Source organism: Silene latifolia, chromosome 9, assembly GCF_048544455.1.
Source record: "Silene latifolia isolate original U9 population chromosome 9, ASM4854445v1, whole genome shotgun sequence".
Lineage (NCBI taxonomy): Eukaryota > Viridiplantae > Streptophyta > Magnoliopsida > Caryophyllales > Caryophyllaceae > Silene > Silene latifolia.
Genome location: NC_133534.1, coordinates 1,907,087 through 1,930,156, shown reverse-complemented (window position 1 = coordinate 1,930,156; position 23,070 = coordinate 1,907,087). Strand labels below are relative to the sequence as shown.

General features: G+C 36.9%; 3 protein-coding genes across 3 annotated transcripts; 2 read left to right on the top strand and 1 right to left on the bottom strand.

Annotated features, from left to right (window-relative positions):
- The first annotated feature begins 306 nt into the window (after positions 1-306).
- LOC141598649 (protein PLASTID REDOX INSENSITIVE 2, chloroplastic-like) lies at positions 307-1,566 on the top strand. Its single transcript, XM_074418358.1, has 3 exons — positions 307-603; positions 687-782; positions 1,154-1,566. Exons 1-3 carry the CDS (start codon positions 373-375, stop codon positions 1,340-1,342), a joined length of 516 nt encoding a protein of 171 aa, XP_074274459.1. The 5' UTR covers positions 307-372; the 3' UTR covers positions 1,343-1,566.
- A 26-nt stretch (positions 1,567-1,592) lies between these two features.
- On the bottom strand, positions 1,593-8,514 carry LOC141598648 (uncharacterized). The gene is made up of 9 exons (XM_074418357.1): positions 7,904-8,514; positions 4,828-4,986; positions 4,231-4,314; positions 3,796-3,855; positions 3,578-3,670; positions 3,341-3,484; positions 2,721-2,828; positions 2,044-2,095; positions 1,593-1,969 (listed from the first exon to the last, which is right to left on the bottom strand). Exons 1-9 carry the CDS (start codon positions 8,261-8,263, stop codon positions 1,941-1,943), a joined length of 1,089 nt encoding a protein of 362 aa, XP_074274458.1. The 5' UTR covers positions 8,264-8,514; the 3' UTR covers positions 1,593-1,940.
- A 3,054-nt stretch (positions 8,515-11,568) lies between these two features.
- On the top strand, positions 11,569-17,590 carry LOC141598647 (cyclin-D1-1-like). The gene is made up of 6 exons (XM_074418356.1): positions 11,569-11,918; positions 12,703-12,789; positions 16,187-16,285; positions 16,728-16,929; positions 17,037-17,167; positions 17,264-17,590. The coding sequence occupies exons 1-6, from the start codon at positions 11,664-11,666 to the stop codon at positions 17,483-17,485; spliced, it is 996 nt and encodes a 331-aa protein (XP_074274457.1). The 5' UTR covers positions 11,569-11,663; the 3' UTR covers positions 17,486-17,590.
- The last annotated feature ends 5,480 nt before the right edge of the window (positions 17,591-23,070 follow it).

Genomic DNA, 23,070 nt, shown 5'->3' with positions numbered 1-23,070 from the left:
CTGGTCACTTTGGGTAAATCAGGTCACACTTTTCGAGTCATTATCGGGTCTCGGTCGACTCAATTTGGTCAGGTCACTTTTGCAACGAACGGTCAATGAATAAGTCTAAAATCGAAAAAAACTTGAATTTTACTCAAACAACCAGAAATAAGTAAATAACCTGAACAAATATCGAGAAATAATTCAAAAACACATCACTTAAACTCAAATCCCCGTTTTAAAAATGAAACGGGCTCAAACCGACCCATATCCGAAACAAGCCAAGCCCAAATAATCCTTTAATCAATCAATTTCATTTAAAATCTGCCAATTTGTGTTGCAAGAGAAGGAGAACCAGATAAGGTGAGACTTGAGAGCACAAAAGAGTAGAAAATGGCATGTTCATGGAGCTTAGTAACTCCTGCAACTTCATTAAACACCTCTTCTTCACTTTTCCCTACTTCTTCTACTCCAAAAAATCCATCTTTTTCTTTCACAAATACTCACATAAATACTAATATTAATCTTAAATATTACACTTTTTACTCCTTTACAAAAAATCATACCATTTGTAAGGCTGCTGAGTACCAATTTCCTGACCCTATTCCTGAATTTGCTGATTCTGTAAGTGTTTATATTTTGATTTCGCAAAATATAGAATAAGACGGTCTTACACTGTAAGCGGTCTGATAACTGTGTGAATGCAGGAAACAGAAAAGTTTAAAGCTCATCTTGTGAAGAAGTTAACAAAGAAAGATATTTATGGAGATGAGTTGGATGAGGTGGTTGGCATCTGCACTGAGGTAATAATTTAGATTGATTCTATTGGTTTTTTGTTTTTGTATTTTTTCGCGAGAATTATTTTCATCAAATGTAAAGAATCAGATGAATCAGACGAAGTTTGTGGCTTTTGGTGTAAAGAAGTTACAAGAGCAGTATTATGACTGATTGAATTTGTCCCTCGTGATTTCATCAACTAAGCTAATACGATATATTGTTCTGGTTCGCGTGCTTCTGAGCATAATATATGACTGATAAGCCGAAACAAGGTTGGCCAATACTAGAGTTTGGACCAGTACAGTTTTTACAGAAATAAATCGCGATCTATTCTGGGATCATAAAATCGTGTCACATAGTATGCTTCTTTGATTCACTGCTGTGCAATTGGTTACAGATCTTCAGCAAGTTTTTGCACGAGGAATACGGAGGACCAGGGACATTGCTGGTACTGCCTTTCATAGATATGGCGGATACTGTGAATGAAAGCGGATTGACTGGAGGACCTCAAGCTGCTCGAGCAGCAGTCAAGTGGGCTCAAGCTAATGTCGACAAGGATTGGAAGGAATGGACGAATAGCACCTAGTAACGACTCAAGAAATTCCCGAAAATCTCGTGTTTCATTCAAGTGTATTAGCTACTAGCTAGGTCTGCTAGCTGCAGTTGGAGAGATTTAGAAATAGGTTTTTGATAAAAACATATGTAGGTTTATTGCTGTATAATTCGGTGCATTAGCAGAACAATTACGCTTTCTACATTATGCCGTTCTTAGTTTTGACATAAAACTGATCAGGCTTCATCTTTCTGCTCTATTGATATATCTTTAACAAAATCTGTAGCGAGTAATTATAAACTTGGCAACATTTTCATACGAAAAACAAATGTGAACATTTAGATGAGTACATTAAACTCATCCTCGGAAAAACTAGGATGTTTTGTCAAAAGTACAAAAGATTAACGAAAGTAGACCGAAGATCTCAAAAAGAAGTCAACCCTCCTATCTTCTTAAGAAAAACACCTCCTTGCGAGAAGCTTAGAGCATCGAAGGCAGGGAATCTTCGGCCAATTTCAGCTCTGAGAGCGAATATGTACCATTTTCTGACTAGTATGACAGAAAGCCGATTAGGAAGCACAAAATGATTTTGGTATTGTATTTTCCAGAAATCTTGGTGAAAGGAGCTAAGCTAATCCACACTCTCCTGTATCTGCCCATCTGTAAAAAAAGCGAAAATGATGAAAATTGTGCAAGTAACGATTTCAAGCATCATAGAAGGGAAAGATGCTCACTAGCTAGGGTGACTCCCAAGTTTGCCTGTGCATCAGCATCTGAGTTAAGTCCCTGCATGATTCCAGACAGCAAGCAAATGAATTCGCGCTTCTTAAATGTCAGAAATTTTGCAGGTTAATGGCTTAACACCGACAAGTAACCAGTTACTAACAATTAAATAAGACTCCATGCAAGGAATTCTGCATTTTACAACTGACGAGCTTTTGCATACCACAATGCCAATCAGTCCTCTCGTTAGACGCGTCAAACTAACCAACAGGAACCCTAAAAGACCCAAGCCTGAACAGACCTGATCATAAATGACTAACAAAATGAGAATCTTAAAAGCCAACAGCCGAAAAATGAGCAGGTGAACCTGACATTTAACCATTGACGAATAATGCCAACATGACCACCAACATTTTATGAGTGTTTGCCAGGCCTACTTCTCGCTTCTCGGACACTTGGACTATGTTGTAGATAGAAGACAGTTAGTTCAAACTCTGAAACAGTAGTCTTCCACATAGCACATAGCACATAGCCAAATTGACCTGAGCACCTGACCCGAACCCTAAAAAAGGACCTCTAAAAGAGTATTTCACAACTTTCAATTCCAGACAAGAAGACAAACCAATGCATATTTTATAAGACAGAGCATTACTACAGCTGTTAAAATAGATCATAGTAGCATACACACCCTTAAAACATGACTGATCTTAAAAGAAGTGAATTTCTTCTTCAGTTTTGTTGCTTCTGCATGCAAGTCGGCCATGTTCTGATTCTTGACTTTCCATAAACCCTGAAGCTGTTTTACAAAGATAAAAAGTCAAGCTGAGAGAAAGGTTCAACTAAAAGTGACTTGCAAATACACAGAAACATGGAATTTGCATGAACAATTTACGGTTCTTAGCCACTGGAGGAGCCAAGCTTGTTCTAAGTAGACTTGCTTGTTTCCAAGGAGCCATAGAAGTACTTATAGTTTAGCATGACAAGTATGTATGGACTGATGACCATAAAAAGCTCATATACGCTCACAACAAGCAACAGCCATTTGTTCCACAGCTCACCCTCACGGGGTTTAATAATGGCCATATACGAATTTTATTATAGTTGGAAAACAGAATGGGTTCTTTTCGAGATAGCAATCCTTATTTCATTGATCTGGACAAATCACGAAAAGAACTTATATGCCTTCAAGACATTTATGCAGTTTTGAGTCCTTTCAAGAATCACAAAATGCAACTTCACTTGAAAAATTAGAAAGAAGGAAAACACTGATCAATGAGCGCTGCAATTGAAAAAGACGGAAGAGTGAACCTGCATGCAGACAAGTTTGCTATCACCCTTTGCTTGAATACTTGTATAACCCATCTCAAGAGCTCTCTTTAAACCCAAAATGACAGCTTGATATTCAGCAACATTGTTGGTAGCTGTTCCTAAGCCTTGACGTATTTTACAAATCTACACAAGTATCTTTCGTGAGAAATTAAAGAAACTAAGAAATATGGTGCATAAGAGAGCTAAAGTAGTAAATTATAGGAAGTAACTCCATACCACACTTCCATTGAGAGTTCGAAGCACAGCTCCAGCACCAGCTGGTCCGGGATTTCCTTTTGAAGCACCATCAAACTCAAGAACACATGTTTGCTGCACATCACAAGAGGTTAAAGGATCAAGATCTCAAAGCGAAGTTTTTAATCAAGTATTCATATTGAATGATTGCTAACAAAAAGTTCCTATAACTTATTGACTGATAAATGATAACAACTTACACTATCGCAGGATACATAATCTAGCTTTGGGAGCTTGTTTGATGGAACACAATCAATATCCTGCACAGTAGCCAAGACAAAGATGAGAAAAGAAAGGGCACTACAATGGCCAATATTCCTGAAAGACCAAAATGAATACCAACCCCATTTCTCTGGAATTATTCTATTTACTTCTTGGCAAGGAAATTAAGGAGAGCATGTTGGTAAGCAATTGTTACGAGGAGGGGTAGGTCAATTTTAGTCATCATGATAAAATTTCAGGTTGTCGGAGTAAAATAAAAGGTTAATAAATACTCCGTATAAATATTTATGTTTGGACCTTTCTTCTTTTGGGCCTGTCCTAGTCTCTGATCACCTATGCTATAGGACAGTCTTGTAGGCTCTAGGGACTTTCTTGATCATAAGTTCATAACTGTTCGGCTATAGTAAACTAACCAAGTTTCCTGAACCAATCGCATTAAGAGGCCTCTTTTCTGGAATATCCATGCTGGACGTTTCACCAGTGGAAACTGCTGGCTCCTGAGACGACAGATAAAAGAACTTTAATTTACAATACGAGGAAGGTATCTGCCAGGCGCACACATACGAATATTAAAATACTACTTTCAACTCGTCCATATTGTCCCTATTTGACTTTGTTGTTCAACAGACATCAATTTTGCCAATCACTTGATCTGTGTAAGACCGACATTACACCGTACGACATCTTATTTGAGATTTTGCGTTGACCAATAATATATATCCAAATGTATGTAAAAATAGAATGTAAAATTTGCTATTTTTTATTTATAGAAAGAACTATTTTCAGATCACCATTTTCAAAGGTTTTAGATATTGTATATTGTGACAAAATATTGTTTACAAACCATCAAAGTTAAATGGAGACAATATAATGCGATAGGGAGTACCAGCGAACTAAAGCATTCAATTGATCTACAGTACTACACGCATCCTAATTTGGCACCCCCTTGTAGGGTCCCATAGTAACAAGAGCCTACAAAGAAAAGATAGTAGACAACAAACTACATTTACCTGGAAAGGGCAGGGGACAAGCGAGCCAAAAAGTTCATCGTTAAAATCAGAAGCTTTGATGGTATAGAGAGCATTCTGAAGCCCACGTGAGATAAGATGTTCCTCAGCCTCACCAGGTAAAGAATATCCTTTGTATACACTGACAGGAGGGTCACATATCTGCACAATTTAAAAATTAAGAATGGACAATAAACTAAGTTTTGGAACGAACAAAATGAAATAAAACTAAAAGACAACAACAACATTACCCCAGTGCCTCAATGGCTCCCGCAAATTGCAGGGTAAGGGGGGATCGGATATACGCAGCCTTACCCTTGTGTTAGCAACACAAAGAGGTTGTTTCCGAATGACCCAAAATGGAAATTGCATCGAGAACTGCATCGAAGGACCGCTACTTCACAAAAGACAGAAGTGCAACCACTTTGATGAGCTATTTTGATTTATTGCATTATAATCCATAACCAAAGAGTAATGAGTCTTTGGCTCCATTGGAAATATGGAAAAGAAATAAAACTAAAAGACAGTCAAATGAGTTAACATAATTTTTACAACTTAAAACAAATGAGGAGATTATGATTAAAGCAGCTTTGAACAAGGATGTTATGCAAAGTTATATGAGAAAGTGACAACTATTTCAAATAGAAGGCATATACGCAAACCAGACAATGCATATTGACCTACAAAGTACAATACCATCATAAGATCCCTATATGTATGACCCAAATAAAGACCATTGATGACAATACCTAACACATCCTGTGTTACTCAGACTCCTTGACAAAGTGTCGTATCCGACGCGTATCCGGGTGTCGGACACTTTATTTTAATATTTAAAAGCCACTTAGATACGGTCAAACAAGTGTCTTGACCAGTATAATAGACACTGACACGACACTGCTATTATCTTAAGTGTTTAATATCTTATAAAAATATTGGCCAATGCAATTTACAAATAGCGTTTTTTTAACATTGAAAAGGATAAATATGTTAAAAAGTTGAAGTTTCCTAGTTGCATGTGCTGTCCACTATGGGGATATGTGATAAAATATTAAATACTTCCTCCATTCAACTCCACTCTACCTATTTCTATTTTCTACACTATTCACAAATGCATATTCAATTTCGATTTTCTCTCAATACATAAGTGAAAATACATTCATGTGGGATCTTGTTTGATTCGTCTTTACGAGTATATTAAAAATATATAATTTTTATAATTTTTGCAAATACGTAGCTAACGATATTTACCGCGCAAAATACGCGTTGGCAAACGTGAAAAAGCAAAGTGGTAGAGTGGAGTTGAATGGAGGAAGTAAATCACTAAAAACTACCTACTCCGCCAGCTATAAGTATTCATTTCACCTTTTTCCCATAGTTCTCTCTCTTCTTTTACTGTTCTTTAATTATTTAACACTCAACCTAAAATTGCCTCTTCATCTTCCATCATCTTCATTACAAAATTTTAAAAAAATACTCTAATTAATTCTATCTTCCGTGAAACTCCTTTCTTCTCCATCGTTGTCGGCTTCACTGTGCCGTTTCAAGAGTCGTGTCGCATAGTGCAGTATCCCAGGCGTCCTAAGTGTCGTATCCGGCGAAGTGTCGTGTCGACACCCGACACTGCACCTAACAGAAGTGTCGACGCAACACTGAACACATCTTATTATGTTTCAAGTAAGAAAGGGCTGCTTTTGTTAGATTTATCCTCTATTGCATTATACGGAGGTCCTCTATATGTTTGGGTTGGTGTATTAACATGGCATCAAAATCTCTGTTATAAACCAACAAACTACAGAGATCATCAGTTCCAATTGTAAAATAACCCACGAAAAACGATAAACTAAACTACAAACACTTGTGGTACATATAATACGAAGTAACATCTTTCAATACCACTTGAAATTTCTGATAATTAATTTGCCCACCGATTTGTTACTCCTTCATGCAAGTGGTATTTTATGGGACTCTTAAATCAAATTTTATAAAAGCAAAAGCTTTAACAGAATAACAGCCAAGCCAACTACACTGAAGGACGAGATTATCTAACAACTAACTGCTACTCACGAAACCATACTCAACTCGAAGCTTAACTGCCAAATGGGAATATGGAATGTATGACAAGCTTGAGAACAAGAAAACAACCAAAAATATGTTTGTCTAAAAGCCATAACCCTCCAATAATAACGAGATTTCCTTTAATCAGGATTCCCCATTCCTTCAAAAATATCGATATAAAAGCAATCCCACTGCACTAATTTAAATTGTCATGTATGAAATACATTGTCTAGCCATTAAGGTTCAAAGTTTCACTCCATCAATGATCAAGCCACAATCAAAGCTTTCATCTTCTATATTCTGATACCTCAATCTCCTAGCCTAGGGTTGATTGGCATCAAAGGTGACAGTTCCAACCACAACAACAACAACAATAAAGCCTTAATCCCAAAATGGTTTAGGGTCAGCTATCATGAATCATCCTTTGAAACCGTCAATAACATTTCATTGTACTTTTTCCTACATTGATCATATAAACAAACTTCAAAACTAAACAAATGTATGCTCTCATTAAATTAACAAACAACATACTCCCTCCGTCGGTCAATTGTTGTCCTTTGGTTTTGGCACAAAGACCAGGAAAGAGGAGGGAGCCAATTGTTAGATGACAAGTGAAGCAAATTGAGTGTGAATGATCACATTGCTCATTAAATACATTACTAAAACAGAAAGGACAACAATTAACTCAAACAACCCAAAATGGAATAGGACAACAAATGACCAGGACCGACTGAGGGAGTACTAAATACATTGCAACCATTACTGTTCAAATTTCACTTCACCAATGACCAAGCCACTATTAAAGCTATCATCTTTTCTATTTTAACACCTTCAATCAACTAGCCTAGTATCGATTGCATCAAACAACAACCACAAAGCATTAATCCCAAAATGATTTGGGGTGACCGACATGAATCATCCTTTGAAACCGTCAAAGACATTTCATTATACATTTTACACATTGATCATGTATGCGCATTAAATTAACACTAAAAAGATTGGAGTAAAGAAGAAAAATCACCGAGGAGCCAACTTGAGCTTGACAATCACTCAAACTTTTATAAACTCCAACAATATCCCCCTTTCTCACAACAAAAAAAGCATCCTTTTCATCCTCCATTACCGTTTTCGCTGTCGATTTTCGCTTACGAGTCGAAACCTTTTTAGTAGAATAATAACAACACTGGGTTACCCCAAACCTTGACAATGCAGATGATCGCAAACTACTGGACTTAATACTAACTGGGTATTTAATTAAACTACTTTTAGATGATAAATTTGAGCAAATACCATAAATTGAAGAACTACCCACTATAGAGCGAGCTGATTTTAGTAGAATTGAAGATGAGAATAGGGATATTTGGGAAAACAATGAGTTCATTAGTTCATCAACAAATTGGGGAAAATTAGATAATAAACCCTAAAATGTGTACTATTCATTCAACTTGGGTGGAGGAATGTGATTGGAAGATGAAATTAGAGAAGGGTTTTGCATTATTTTTGATGGATTGGTGAAAATAATGAAGTTTTATTTGAATTTAATTAGGGAAATTGAAATGGGTTTCGGATTTTTGGGTTAGGGTTTTGTGGACATCAGAAAGAGGCCAGTTTGGGGTTTTAGATTAGGGGGACAAGGGAGACACTATACGTTTGAGGTTTAAGAAGTGGCATGGTGCACCCATGACCCATTAGACTCCGGCGGTTCGGCCAAGGATTTTTGGTCTGGGTCGGGATAAATTATTCGAGAACTATTAAGCATTAACAAAAAAAAAAAATTACACAACTTCTCCATTCAAATGAGAGAGACGGTGAGAGATGGAGTTTTTAAAGTAGGGGTATGGGTGGAATTCGGGCAAGTAACGTCGGGTCTTACTTACATAGTCACATGGCCTTAACTCGACCCGTAAAGAGGACAAGTTTGATTGGTTTGGCTTAGGCTTAACCCTTAAGTGGTATGTTGGGCTACTGAGTTACATTTTTTTTCGTTTTTTAACGGGCTTTGACAGGTTAAATTAGGAATCCTGGGCCCAAACTCGGCCGAAGTTTGAGGTTGAGTTGGTCCGAGCGGATGGGATGGGGGTGTTGAGTGGGGCACTAATAGTTAATACTTAATACCTTGTTTTAGGTGACTCAAGCAATAGGTGGAGTCGGACAAATCTGTTCATATGGCTGGTGAGCCGAATTCAGGCTAGTAGGGTGGGGTCTTACTCCCTTGGCCTTGAACTCACTCGTAGAGAAGGCGGGTATAGCTAGTCTAGCTCATGCTCTCAACCCTAATCGAAGTGGCTAGTGGGGCTGGTTTGATAGGCTAGTTTAGAAATCTTGGGCCCTAATCCAGCCCAAGTGTGAGATCAAACCGGTCTAGGCTGGGGGAGGGAGCAGGACTCTTAGGCCATGCTTTAGGTAACTTTAAGGGTTGAGTCAAGCCGCGTAAATTTGTCCATGTGCAATAATGTACTAACCCATCTACAATAGGTGGATAATATTACAATCAAATAGATGCACTGAAAACCATAACAATGTACTAAAAAGGGTTCACCTATAAAATTAACAACAATAGTTGGAATGATTATTTGGTCTCTTCTTTTTCGTGACATTGGTTATTTGGGTGAAATGATCATTTCGATTACAAAATTCATATTAGACTAATCAATAATCTCAAAACTCTTGTAGGGAGAATAATTGTATGGCCCATGTTATGGCTCGTTTAGTTCCTAGGACTGTTGGTAAATCGAGCTGGTCGGGCTCATTACCATTGTCTGTAAACGCGGCTGTATTATTTGATTTATCGTTATTATAGTAAGCCCTTCGGGTCTTTTTATCAAAAAAAAAAAAAAAAAAATCTCAAAACTCTTACTATACAACAATAGGTCTTGGTATAGACGGGTAAGGCGAACAGACGGGTAAAGACCTCTAATAAAATGGGTAGGGGGGACAAGGTGGGGCACTCCCCATATGCTTCTCACTTTATGGCAAATGAGTATTTTGTGAAGTAAAATGGTATCCGTCTATACGTATAGACGGATAATGTCCGTCTATAATGAGAATTTGTGATTATATAATATATACTCTGTAGTCCGTACATAGTCAAAAGTCTATGACCGGATAACGCTAACCTAATCTAGTCTAGATATTAAATACAATGACCATTAGTCCATTATTAGAGTTTAATAACAACACTAATGTGCTATTACGCCACTAATATATAAATTTTTTTTGTTGACCAGGAGTATCCCCTATCGATAGCTAAGGCAATCTCCTCCGGGGTACGGAAGACAATTTAATGGATTGACTCCTCCCAAGTTTGGCTTTTTTCATTCACAAGAGTTAGGAATCGAACCCCTGATCACTTGTTTAAGAGATGAGAGACCTTACCACTCACATCAGCCAACTTTGGTTACGCCACTAATATATGTGATAAAAAGATAATGATAATAGTGCAATACAACAGTATCAATAAACAACAAGTCTCCCTTGTAACCGTCATAAGCTTGCGACGGGTGAAGTATTATTCATGTGGGTAGATAAGACAAAACAGATCGCTACTCTCTAAACAATCTACTTATATTTAATTAACATACATGAATAATACTTGACACATCGCAAGCTTACAACGATATGCTCATCACAAATAAGAATTTGTGATAATAAATAGTAGGGAGGGACCATTGTAGTTGGATTTATACATGCATGAAATGGTGAGACTATTGAACCAACACAACTTTTTTATTTTTAATTTATACAGTTACACACTAGTGAACACTGAAAAGGGGTAAGAGGAGCGTCCTGCGTTTGGCTCTAGTGTCTTAAAAGCTGGCTTCCTGAATTCCGCCAACCCCTATTTTAGCGGAAATCTAAAGGACCCAATCCCCCATCTTCCTTATTCTTTGTACTTTTGTGTCTTACCAAATACGGAGTAGTATAATCAAAACCCTCTAATAATATGTTCAAAAGGTTATAATATGAATGTGAGTTAAATTAACTGATAGTCATAAAAAATGGTACTCATGATCATGGTTTCAATCTCGTCATCAAATTTGCTGTTATAGCTCTTTACAAAATAAAAAGTTTCTTAGAATTGGGATTTCTCAAAATCATTTGCTTGCTAAATGAATGGGTTCGATTACCATTTGTTATAGAAATTTAGTTTTCTAATATTTGGACTTTAAATCTGGTTTTGAGAACCGGGCTTATCAAATTCATTCAACGATCTGCGGATCGATCCCCCACAACTGCGATTGGAAGGGGTTTAAATACCGTAATCCTTGGACACGCCCCGAAATCCGGATTAGTCGGCCCAATGTGGTTCGGATTACCGGATGGTTTAGACCAAAAAAATTCATTCAACGATCTTAAATATGACAACCGAAAAGATCCTAATCTAGTTATGGGATGGTGACTTTTGGAATAATAAGCTTGTAGTTCGAATAGCTAATTATTTAAGTGTCGAAAAATAATTACTACGTGAAATAAATATAAGATTCACATAAGTTATGACTACTCTTCACAATCACATAACTCGACTTTATCACGTACTATTTATAATTGGATATTTTGTATGACCGTATATTATAAGACCGTTATACACCGTACAGTAATAAATCGTGTCATCCATGTGCCCTCTGCCCCTCTTAGTCTCTTACGTATATATTCAGTTATTCACACATCCCCTTCATCTCTCAGTTTTCAGTTTTCACCCCTGTTTATCATGGAATACTAGTTATACTACTATAACTCGTTATAAAAAAAAAAAAGAAAAATCGACGACAATAACAACGACAATGAACACGTCTTTATTATACTCGTACTCATTTCCGAAGCTCCGTTGTTCCGATAAAGCCGGCGAAGTCATAACAGATTCGCCGGACACCTCCTCAACGTATTTCGAAAACGCGGCGAACTTCGTCGACGATGATGAGATATCTATTGCCGGATTCATCGAACAAGAGCGGGGTTCCGATTCCGCTTCAGCGTCACTTACGACCGTTGTTTACGACTCTTGTTCTCGTTCTCAGTCCGTTACGTGGATTCTCAAGGTATAATCGAATTAAATCGATTTTTAAGGCTTATTAATGTGGTGCCCTTAGGACAGACGTTAGAAAAATCGTTTATTATAATATTATCGATTTTAAATATGGTTGTAATGCGTATCTTGATATCGACTTGTTAGGAGGTGCATTTTTAATTGATCATGAATGAAATTAACAGTCATAATTATTGCATGATTGAGTAAAATATGAATATGAAAAAATAATTACGTAAGTTTATATGAAACGAATTAAATTTACAGAGTAAATCAGTTAAATCACGATTTTTTTTACTGTTACTCAGTTTTTAGTTTAATGATCTTGATTATAGAAGTTAAGAGTTGAGTATTTTTTACTGTTAATTGAAATCAAATATTTATTTGGGCACATTGCGAGCTAGATTAAACGGTAAAATTAGTACGTAGATACTAGTGGTAGTATACATATGTCCTAGTTAAAAACCCGTCAACATCAAATCTACCTTTTTCGGCTGTCTTCACCTACGGAAAAAGATGTACTAATTTGATTTCAAATAAACAAGAATTTTACTCCACTAGGTAAAATGGAGCTCTAAAATCGAATTTAACACGACGTGTCAGTTGTCAGATACGAGTATCAATGTTGTCATAATACGACATTAAGATATTTAAGTATAGATCGGCAATAATAATGCCGTGTTTCCTTTAATATGTTCGATGTATTGAAGTTTAATTAAGATTTGAACCTTTTGCAATTGTTGTATGACTTATTATAATTAATGAAATTGATCTTTTACTCGGAAAAAAATACGCAGGTGCGATCATTCTTTGGATTTCAGGCATTGACAGCATACCTCGCTGTTAACTATTTGGATCGATTTCTAAGTTCCCACATTCTGCCAGTGAGTTAAATTCACTACTATTCCTATACGTGCATTCATATACGAAATGTATTTTTGAATCGGAGGGAGTATGTTATATGTATCGCAAATAATTCGAGTATATGAGTGACTGATGAATAAACATTTTTTTGGTTGTTTATGGAAAAAAATGGTAGCTGTCTCTGAAAAGGGGACCTAGTTCATAATTGAACACAATTCATTCAACTGACTAGTCTTCTCTTCCTGAATTTTACGCTCCTCCATTATCTGTCAATGAATTATAGTAGTAGTTATGTTACTTTGACTCGAAAGCGCATGTGTCAGAATGTCGGACACAGTTTATTCCGTGACTAAGTTTTAAATCTTTAGATACAGTCTATGAGTCTAAAATGAAATGTGGAAGTGTTGGATAATGAGACACATAAGTAAAGTAATTAAAATGTCACGGTATATTTCATGGAAGTTTAAATTTTTGGGTTATTTTATGGGAATAATCCATCCTATACCCCCTCTTCTCAGATTAATCTATCCTCGTGTTTAACTGAGAATAATCTCATCTTTGACGTCATTTAACTTGTCGTGAACTGAGCTCATAATTGACCTGTTAATACCGGTTTCTCAACAGGTCATTGCTTTTTTTTTTCTTTTTTCTTTTTTCTTTTTTTCCGATTCCTTCTTTATACTTTCTTCATCTCCTTTCTCGTGAAATAACCAAACTTATACCTCCATAACCAATCTTATTGCCTCCATAATCAATCTTGTAGACCTTCATAATAACCATCATCTTCATTGCTATCAATCTTTAGAATAATCATCCTACTACTTTAATCATCAACAAACTCAAATAATCCTCCCAAAAGAAACCCAAATCGATTAAGAAACCCAAAGGTAGCAAACAAAACGATTAAGAAACCCAAATCGATTAATTTCAACTAACCCAAATAATCCCCCAAAAGAAATACAAACTAAAAGGTAGCAGACAAAACAAATTTGATTTAATCATCAACAACCTCAAATAATCACCCACCGTCTCCAACCGATTTCAATCGATTTTAATTTCAACAAACTCAATCAATTTTTTAGAGGGGCGAACCCAGAAATCGTTGAGCGAACCCAGATTTTTTTGGGGTTTTTTTTAGCTTGGCATTTCTGGAAAAATCTTTAGCAAGCAGGACATATCTTTCGTCGATTGAAAACCTAATTTTAAACCCAGAAATCCAGATTTTTTGGGGGTTTAATTATTAACAAACCCAAATCAATGTGAGTGAATCCAGATTTTTTTGGGGTTTGGTGAACCCAGATTGTGGTGGGTGATAGAGTGAAATTGGGTGGGTGAAATTGTAGAATGAAGAAGTGGTAATTGGTAAAATATTGGTGTTTGTTTTTGGCGACTTTTATTGGGTGTTGTTTGGTGATATATTGATGTTGGTATTGATGTGTAGTGATTGGTAGTGTATAATAACACCTTGGAATGTCGCCATGTCGGTGTTAATGGAGGATGAAGAAGTGGTGAGGAAATGTTGGTGTTAATGGAGGATGAAGTATGAAGAAGTGCCAAGGAAGAAGATGGAAAATAATTTAGGAAAGGTAACCGGTTTTACAGGTATCCCTTCCAAGAGATCAGTATAAGTTAAATGATGTCAAAGATGATATTATTCTCAGTTAAACACGAGGATAGATTAATCTGAGAAGATGGGGCATATGATAGATTATTCCCATGAAATATCCCTAAATTTTTTGGTATAGTTTAAAATGAAGTGTCGAAGTGTATTGTTTTGTTGGAGACTTCTAGTGTTGGATACTGAAACACGCAAATAAAGTGAAGTGTTGGAGTAACTTAGAATTATAGGGATCGGAATGAAGTGTCGACCCTTTGTAATAATATTTTAGGTTTTTTGGCCTACATTGTCATCTCAATAATGACATTATGGACTATGTTGTTGGAATTCAAATCAATCACACTCTATACTTTATTGTCATTCTACTATATGATCATCATTTGTTGATTGTAGAAGCTTCATTAAGTGTAAATATGTAAAAGAACCATCCTAATCAAATGCATAAATTACCCGTTTTGCAAATTGGGGAATATCAGTCGATTTAAACCTAAGGAAGTAGATTTGAACCTAAGACCTATTAAAACTGTATTGAACACTTAACTCTTAACTAATAACCAACCACTAGGCACTTGAATGATTTATGGTTGAGAAGTTACCCAATCCTGTGAATGTCCATTGAGTTTAAGGAGCGATAGAGCAGATGTCAGCTAGTTTAGCTGATAAAGTCATGAAAGCTGATACTTATAACCTTAGTGACTGGGTTCAATTCCGTCAGCAACAAATTCGCCCTTATGAGCTTATGGATCCCTTTACACCAAAACAAAAGCGTGAATATAACATATATCGTGAGTGTCATTATGATTTGAAGTAAACCGTTTTACACGAGACCAACTACTTCGTAGTCCGAATATTCATTGTTTGAAAAATAGAAGTTATATTCTTACCTAATCTAACAGTGCCAATATGGGGTCACTGTTTCAGACTTTCAGTAGAAAAACATGGCTCTCTTGATGTATATGTTTATACGCTCCATTTCCTTTCACTTTGCATCATCTAATGATTTTTCTACTTAATGCTTTTGGTAGACCATGGACCAATTTATTACTACTACTTACATGTGTGTGTAATGTATGTGTATATTCCCTACCTATGTAGCCAAAAACTATACACTTTTGACTTAAGGGATTGATTAAAAAGTAGATTTACTCTTCTAATACCCAATTAAATTGTAAATTTGTCAATTTTCTTAATTTTTATAAATGACTTCCCAAAAGTTGTAATATCTTTTCTAGATGAACTATGCCTAAAAAGTACCCCCTATGACTAGTCATACAATTATTGATGTTAATTAATAGTGGATTGGTGTGGAAGTGTTGCCTAAGTCGGTTTTTTCTTTGGTGTAAAGGGAGTCATAAGGGCGATTTTGATGCTGACGGGTTTGAATCCCAGGTCATAAGTATCAGCTGTTATGACTTCACCAACTAAGTTAATTGACATCTGCTGGGATGCCCTAATACGAATATGTAATAGTGCGAATGCAAGTGCCAATAAGATTGAATCAACCAAATATCATATTACAATATGCACTTATTATGCTTGAATATGATTGAATCAACCAAATATCATAATACGTTGTAATACGAATATGTAATATGTGCGAATACAAGTGCCAATAAGGTACATCTATGCACAATAATTTGTTGTGTGCATATAGAGATTATTAGTGTTAGGAAGAATATAATCTCTCTTAAAGAATTTGGTAGTTGATTAACCACTTGAATGAGAAATTTATACTCTTTTCATAAACAAATGATTGGAATCGAGGGACTATTTAATTTTTGTTTTGTTTGATCTTATAGCAAACAGGTGGATGGCCATTACAATTGTTATCAGTAGCCTGTTTGTCACTAGCTGCCAAGATGGAGGAACGTCTTGTTCCTTCCCTAGTGGATCTTCAGGTCTACATCACATTATATCTCTACTTTTCTCGCTTATTATATTATCGTAAAACAGTCTTATACAAAAATAAAAATGTGTCACTATGTAATTTATGTTACATAGGTCGGACTTAATACTTCGTTACAGTTAGATGGTAGGATGCCAACCTGGTGATACTAAATCTCGATACCAGCTTAATTAGCTTAGTTGTTCTTTAACCGACTAATCGGGGGATTCTAAATAGACTTAAAGGGGTGCCTTATGAGTGACAGTATGATGGTCCGATGCCAACTGATGGTACTAAATCTCGATACCAGCTTAGCTTAGTTGGTCTTCAACAACAATAATTGTGGGATTATTCTAAATAAACGTAAAGGGGGTAATTTTTGAGTGACGCTATCTCGTATTCCTTCAAATTACGATCATTTTTACTAATTTTGTTTATTTAATGGTAATTATCAGGTGGAAGGTGCTAAATTTATATTTGAACCAAAGACAATCCAAAGAATGGAACTTCTAGTGCTTGATGTTCTTGATTGGAGATTAAGAATAGTTACACCCTTCACCTTCATTAGTTTCTTCTCATACAAACTTGATCCATCAGGAACTCATGCAGGACTTCTTCTGACACGGTCGACCGATATTATTCTCACTAATATCCAAGGTAAACTAGCCTACACAAATTCTCATTTCAGATCGTCTTAAAACTTAAGACGGTTTTAAACAAGACAGAATCGTTCAAAATATCATTTCGGCTTATGTATGTTACAGAGGCCAGCTTACTCGAGTATAGGGCATCAAACATTGCTGCAGCTGCTATTCTTTGTGCAGCAAGTGAATTGTCTAATTTGTCCTTTGCCACTCCTGAGCATGCAGAGTCATGGTGTGATGGGCTGTCGAAAGTAAGCACATATTTTTTCGCTCCTGTTGAGTTCAAATCCTGGCTCAGCCACTAAGTCATGCATATTTTTAATACTCTGGAAATGTGGATTGTATAGGACATGATCAAGGATTGCTACCAATTAATGCAACAATCCATAGAGGATCATAACAGAAGGAAGTCGGTCAAAGTTATACCGCGATTCAGAGTTACTGCACAAATCAACAGAGTCAGGTCAAATATCGACTCACCATCATCCTCATCCTCGTCTTCCTCTACACCCTCACCATCCTTTCACAATAACAAGAGGAGAAAACTAGATAACGACGATTCTCCGTAATTGATGACTTTCAATCATGGGAGTTGTGGTTGAAATAATGACAGGTACATATAGAAGGATGTTTATATTTCATTTTCCTTATTACCTCTGCATTATTGTCATTCATCAAAGGAAAATGGCAATTGTAGATTCCCAAAGGGCTTTGGGAGTTGGTGCATAGTACTATGTATACTTTGATTTGGTGTGACATAGTGGTGAAGCTAGGGAGGTCAGCAGGGGCGCTCGCCCTCCTGGCGGATGAGATTTTTGAATTTTAAGTTAAAATTTTTGCTCGGTAAGTTCAAATCCTGATTTCGTCACTGGTGTGACGTGCAAATACTTATAGTGCAATAAGAGTTGTATGCGACAGTTGTGTTCGTACGATGAATTAAGGTGTCTATCGTATAAACAACTATGTTGTATGGATACGACCGTCACAAATAAGTTTTTGTGCTTATGATATAAGGGAGGACATGAAGTGGGGTGGTGATATATGTGGGTCTTGTTATATTCAAAGGTTGCATTGATTGGATTGGTGAAATATAGGGAAAACTTTGGTGAAGGGGGTCCAATTTTAGGTTTGTGTATAGGTGAGGAAAAATCAAGTGTGTGTGCATCGAACGTGCCATCGAGGTTACGTTTTGTGTGTGTATATGTTTTTTTTTTTTCGGCGGAAAAAAAAATGTCCAAAAGTTTTTTTAAAAATTCGTTTTTAGACTGTGTTTGGTACAAATGTGTGACGGTCGCACATGTAATTCTTTTAATTTCGGAAATGTCCGTACTGGCTTAGGCCCTTGATTTTGTTATAGATGCCACCGGCCAAGAACTATGGCCAACAGTAGTAGTGTATATGGTCCTATACTCCTATGTGGGTGACCTTTAATGTAATCCATCATGTTTGTATTTCTGATTAATCATATCATCAAATAATGTTTAATCATTGTTGTCCAAAAAAATAATGTTTAATCTCCTAATTGTGTTACATCTTAATAATTTTCTATTTAATTTCTTGAAGATATGGTTAAACTAAGTGTTCATAGCTACCTTTTCGACTTTATAAGGGTACTAGTATAGGCCCCGTGCAATTTTACCTTTTAGTATATACTATATTGCTACTATATTTATAGAGTGTAAATTGACAATTCATTACTTTCTAACCTTTTTCATCATTGTTATTTTGATTTGAGAGAAAAAAAATAATTTAATTAATACTCATAACATGAAATGTGTATTTTAGGGGAAAAAATTAGTGAAAAAAAGTTTTTACGCAGATTTAATGTTATTGTTTTATAACTTTTTTAATAGCATATCTTTTAGCTACAAATTATCTTACCGAGAACGAAATTTTTATTATCAAAAAACCTAAAAGCAAATCTTAAATAGGGAACTATATTGAAATAGGAAAGAAAATAAGAGATTATATCAAAATAGGAAAAATATTTTAGGCGGGAAAACATTGAGTTTTTCCTATTCATTTAGTATATAGGGGATTGTTGCCCAGAAAAAATAAAAAACATGATGGTCACCAAAAACCTCATCAAGAGCGATTTTGTGGAGATTTATGGCCTGAATTCATACCTAATAGATTTCGAGTCTACTACTCTCGCCCTCAGGTACCTTACATGGTATGCATAGTTTACAGGCTATTACGTATACCCGAGGATTTTTTTTTTTTTGGTGCGAGAGAGGAGCGAAAGCCCCGAAATTAATTAGTAGCTATTACACGAGGGGTAGTAACCCCAAAAATGTCCTCCCTAAGGATAGGACGAAGCTCATTAAAAGGAAGATCTAAATGCGTAACTAAAGTACTTGATGCGATGCCCTTATTAGCCATGAAATCAGCTGCTTTGTTGGCTTCTCGGTACGTGTGCTCTACTACCTTGACTCTCCATTGAGTGTCTCGAATCAACTTCTTGCACTGCTTAACAAGAAATTTCAAATTATTGCTTACCAGTTGATCTTCATTTATGAGGTTGACGCAAGGAGAATTATCCATGTGGATAATGAGCTTTGGTATATTGAGGTCTTTAGCTCTCATTAAACCCGCTAGGAGAGGATTTATCCAGTGCGCAACTTGGCTCGAAATATGTACTTTCCCTGTTCCGGTTATTTTGATTAAGTAGATTAGGGTTTGTAATTTGTAATATTTGGGGATTTTTTTTCTTTACCCTGTTCGATGACGGTTTCCATCCCTACTCATATCATAAATTATGAGATTTATAACATGTCTGATGCTGGAGTTAGAAGTGAGAATCCTTGGTGTTCTTGATGGGTGTTTGTGTTTGACCGCGGCTTATAACATGTCTGTTGCTGTATGGATGATGAAAGACTATGGAGTGAAGGAGTCGTGGGTTAAATTGTTTGAAATTTCTCGTTCTCGTGATTACTGGTTCGTTGGCCCTTATGGTTTTCGCCAAGGCTCAAAAGCAGAGGTTTTGGTTAAAAGAACACTTCGGAGTCGCTTGACCGGTGTACTATTTTGGTACCGTATTGGATCTGAAGCAGATGGTAGAATTGAAGAAATAAGTGGGATTCCTGATTACGTTCAAGCGTGTTTTTTGACCGGGAGTCTTGTTTCGATTCCTGGTTAGTAAGCCTATTAATGTAATTCTTCATGTTTGTATTTTGTATTAGTTAATTAATGTTTAATCTCCTTTTCCTCTTGAATCTCAAAAAAATTCTATTTGAAGTTTATGAAGATATAGTTAAATGTCGTCGACTCTTAATGATTCTCTTGGCGATGCACACATAAATTCAAGGCCAAAGATTTAAGACCGGAGGATCGGTCATTATACGAACTTGAACCGGTCGTTTCTCATCTTTCCGGCTTTATAAGTATGCCATATTGCCATGGCATTGTTGCCGAAACAAAATGTAGACCATGGGAAAAGGATGGGAATTTTTTTTTTGACAGCAACAAATAGTATAGCTTACAACAGAGCTTCTTGAGCAAGATTATGAGCTATCCTATTCACTCCCCTAGGACAATAGCTAAGAGAGCAACAGTGAAAATGAGACGCAATAGACTTAAAATCCTGGATAATGCAAGTAATAGACGCAATAGGCTTTTCCGCTCCGGCCACCTGCAAAACCAAAACAAGGCAGTCCGTAACCAATCTAACATGAAGATACCCTTCATCCAACGCCCATTTTAGCGCCTTGATAGCAGCCCGACCTTCAGCTTGTAGGGCAGAAGAGGCAAACGAGCGAGCATGCGCAGTATTCCTTAAGGTCCCATCACCATCCAACAAGCACCACCCCATGCCAGAACTTCTATCATCCCTCCAAGCAGCATCACACTTAACAGTGCAAACATTTTCGCACACAGGTCCACCAATAATCCAATAGGGAAAAGAGTTTCTAATTCTCTTTGCTAGTTCAAAATCAGAAGAGAAGTCCAACAATGGCGCTTGAAGGAGACAAGCATCCTTATTGCACACAACCTCATTCATACACTGAATGTCTCCAAGAATAGAACTGAGGGCACCCATCGGCCAAGGGCGACGACTCCTGAAGACCATATCATTCCTACAACACCAAATTCTCCAAAGGGTAGCGATAAGGGGAAAAAGGAGGGAAGTAGGATCTGGGCCACTTAAGAAATACTTGACCCAGTTTATGACCCAAATCCTAACATCAATATCCACCCCCCCAGTGATTCTAATTCCTAAAGGGCAGCCAAACCAAAGAGCTTTTGCAAAGCAACAATCTCTGAAGAGGTGAGAAATAGATTCCACACAAGAAGGTAAGCCATCGCAGAGAGTACAAGAGGAGCGCGAACTCATCTTGCGTTTGAGAAATTCAGAACCCACGGGAAGGGCATTAGCCATAAATTTCCATAAGAACACCCTTAGTTTGTTAGAAATAGGCAACTTCCAAAGCTTTAATTTGCAGAAAGCCACAATGGTTGGAGACATTCTAGAGCGATCAGCACTCGTGGCAGGTCCATCAGATAAGGCCTTAGCAGCATAGTAACCCGACTTGACAGTATAGACGCCATGTTTAGAAAATTTCCAATAGAAGGAGTCATGCGAAGGTTGACACGGAATATAAGTTGCGAGGATTTTCCTTGTAACTTCCTCACCCGGATCGAAACCAAGAGAGGAAAGATCCCATTTTCTGTGATTATCGTAAAGGTCACCTACCAAGAGCGTGGAGTCAGTAGGAACATCCAGAGAATCCCCACAAATATCATGAAGACTATAACCCTCTATCCATTTACTCTTCCAAGCATTAAGACGAGATGAAGATCCAATTGACCGTGCAATATTGTTGTAGATAAGATCGGAACCCTGACAAGGCTTTTGAGAGCCCATGACGACGCATGGGGAGCCTTCCAGCGATTCTGGAAAAAGATATCATCTTGGATACCAAGCTTGGGACCAATCACCATACTAATAAGACTTCCCGGATCACATAAGATTCTCCAAGCAGATTTTGCAAGGAGGGCTTGATTAAAGCAACCAATATTGCGAAGACCAAGGCCCCCTTCTCCCACAGGCCTACTAAGAAAGTCTTTACTACACCAATGTATAGACTTATTAGTTCTAGTTCCACTCCACCAAAAATGCACCATCAAAGACTGAAGCTTTGATGTTACACTTACCGGTATGCGAAATACCGATAGAGAGAAAAGGGATAGTGAAGAGAGAACAGAACGAATAAGAGTCAGTTTACCGGCCGAAGAAAGGAGAATATTATTCCAGGAGGATAGCCTTCGTTTAGTTTTTTCGACAAGAAATTTAAAAAGCTCCCTCTTAGAAGACCCAAAACTCGTTGGTAAGCCAAGATAGTTACCAAGATCATGCTTAGGAGTAAATTGAAAGTCAGTCAAGCATTTTTTGACCATCATGAGTGAGCAATTTGGACTGAAAAGAATAGAGGACTTATCTTTGTTAAGGCATTGACCAGACGCAGCACAATATTCATCGATAAGGTTCATAAGAAAGTCCATATCTCCATAGTCACCACGTAAGAAGAAGAGTGAATCATCAGCAAACAGTAAGTGGGAGATTTCCGGACCATTCTTACATATCTTAATACCCTTAATGAGATTAGAATCCTGGGCATAGAGAATCATTTGGGATAGTACTTCCGTACACAGCGCGAAAATATAAGGGGATAAAGGGTCCCCTTGCCTAATCCCACAGCAAGGTTCAACATTTTCCATAGGAGCACCATTAATAAGGATATCATAGGAAACAGTTTCAATAGTACTCATAATGAGATGAATCATAGAGTCTGGCAAATTCAAGTAAGAAAGCACCCCTCTTATGAAATTCCAGTTCAGTCTATCATAAGCTTTACTCATATCAGCCTTTAAAGCCATCATACTCTTCTTACCATAGCTCCTATGGTTGATGACGTGAAGAATTTCTTGGGCAACAACAATATTATCCGCAATACTTCTATTTGGAACAAAGGCACTTTGAAATGGACTAACCAGTTCATCCATAACCCCTTTTAACCTGTTAGCAATACACTTTGTGACAATTTTCATAATAACATTGCAGAGGCTAATCGGCCGAAAATCCCCAACTCTCTCAGGACAATCATTTTTTGGAATAAGGACAATAAAGGTTTTATTAAAGTCCTTAAGGACAGTA

Coding starts and splice junctions, on each gene's coding strand:
- LOC141598648 (XM_074418357.1), bottom strand. CDS start 8,263: ATGAACTCATTGTTTTCCCAAATATCCCTATTCTCATCTTCAATTCTA. Junction 4,987..7,903: donor AAGCTCAAGTTGGCTCCTCG/GTGATTTTTCTT, acceptor TAAATTGTGCAG/ATATGTGACCCTCCTGTCAG. Junction 2,829..3,340: donor GCAAACTTGTCTGCATGCAG/GTTCACTCTTCC, acceptor TTTGTAAAACAG/CTTCAGGGTTTATGGAAAGT.
- LOC141598649 (XM_074418358.1), top strand. CDS start 373: ATGGCATGTTCATGGAGCTTAGTAACTCCTGCAACTTCATTAAACACC. Junction 604..686: donor TTCCTGAATTTGCTGATTCT/GTAAGTGTTTAT, acceptor GTGTGAATGCAG/GAAACAGAAAAGTTTAAAGC. Junction 783..1,153: donor TGGTTGGCATCTGCACTGAG/GTAATAATTTAG, acceptor AATTGGTTACAG/ATCTTCAGCAAGTTTTTGCA.
- LOC141598647 (XM_074418356.1), top strand. CDS start 11,664: ATGAACACGTCTTTATTATACTCGTACTCATTTCCGAAGCTCCGTTGT. Junction 12,790..16,186: donor TAAGTTCCCACATTCTGCCA/GTGAGTTAAATT, acceptor TTGATCTTATAG/CAAACAGGTGGATGGCCATT. Junction 17,168..17,263: donor GGTGTGATGGGCTGTCGAAA/GTAAGCACATAT, acceptor TGGATTGTATAG/GACATGATCAAGGATTGCTA.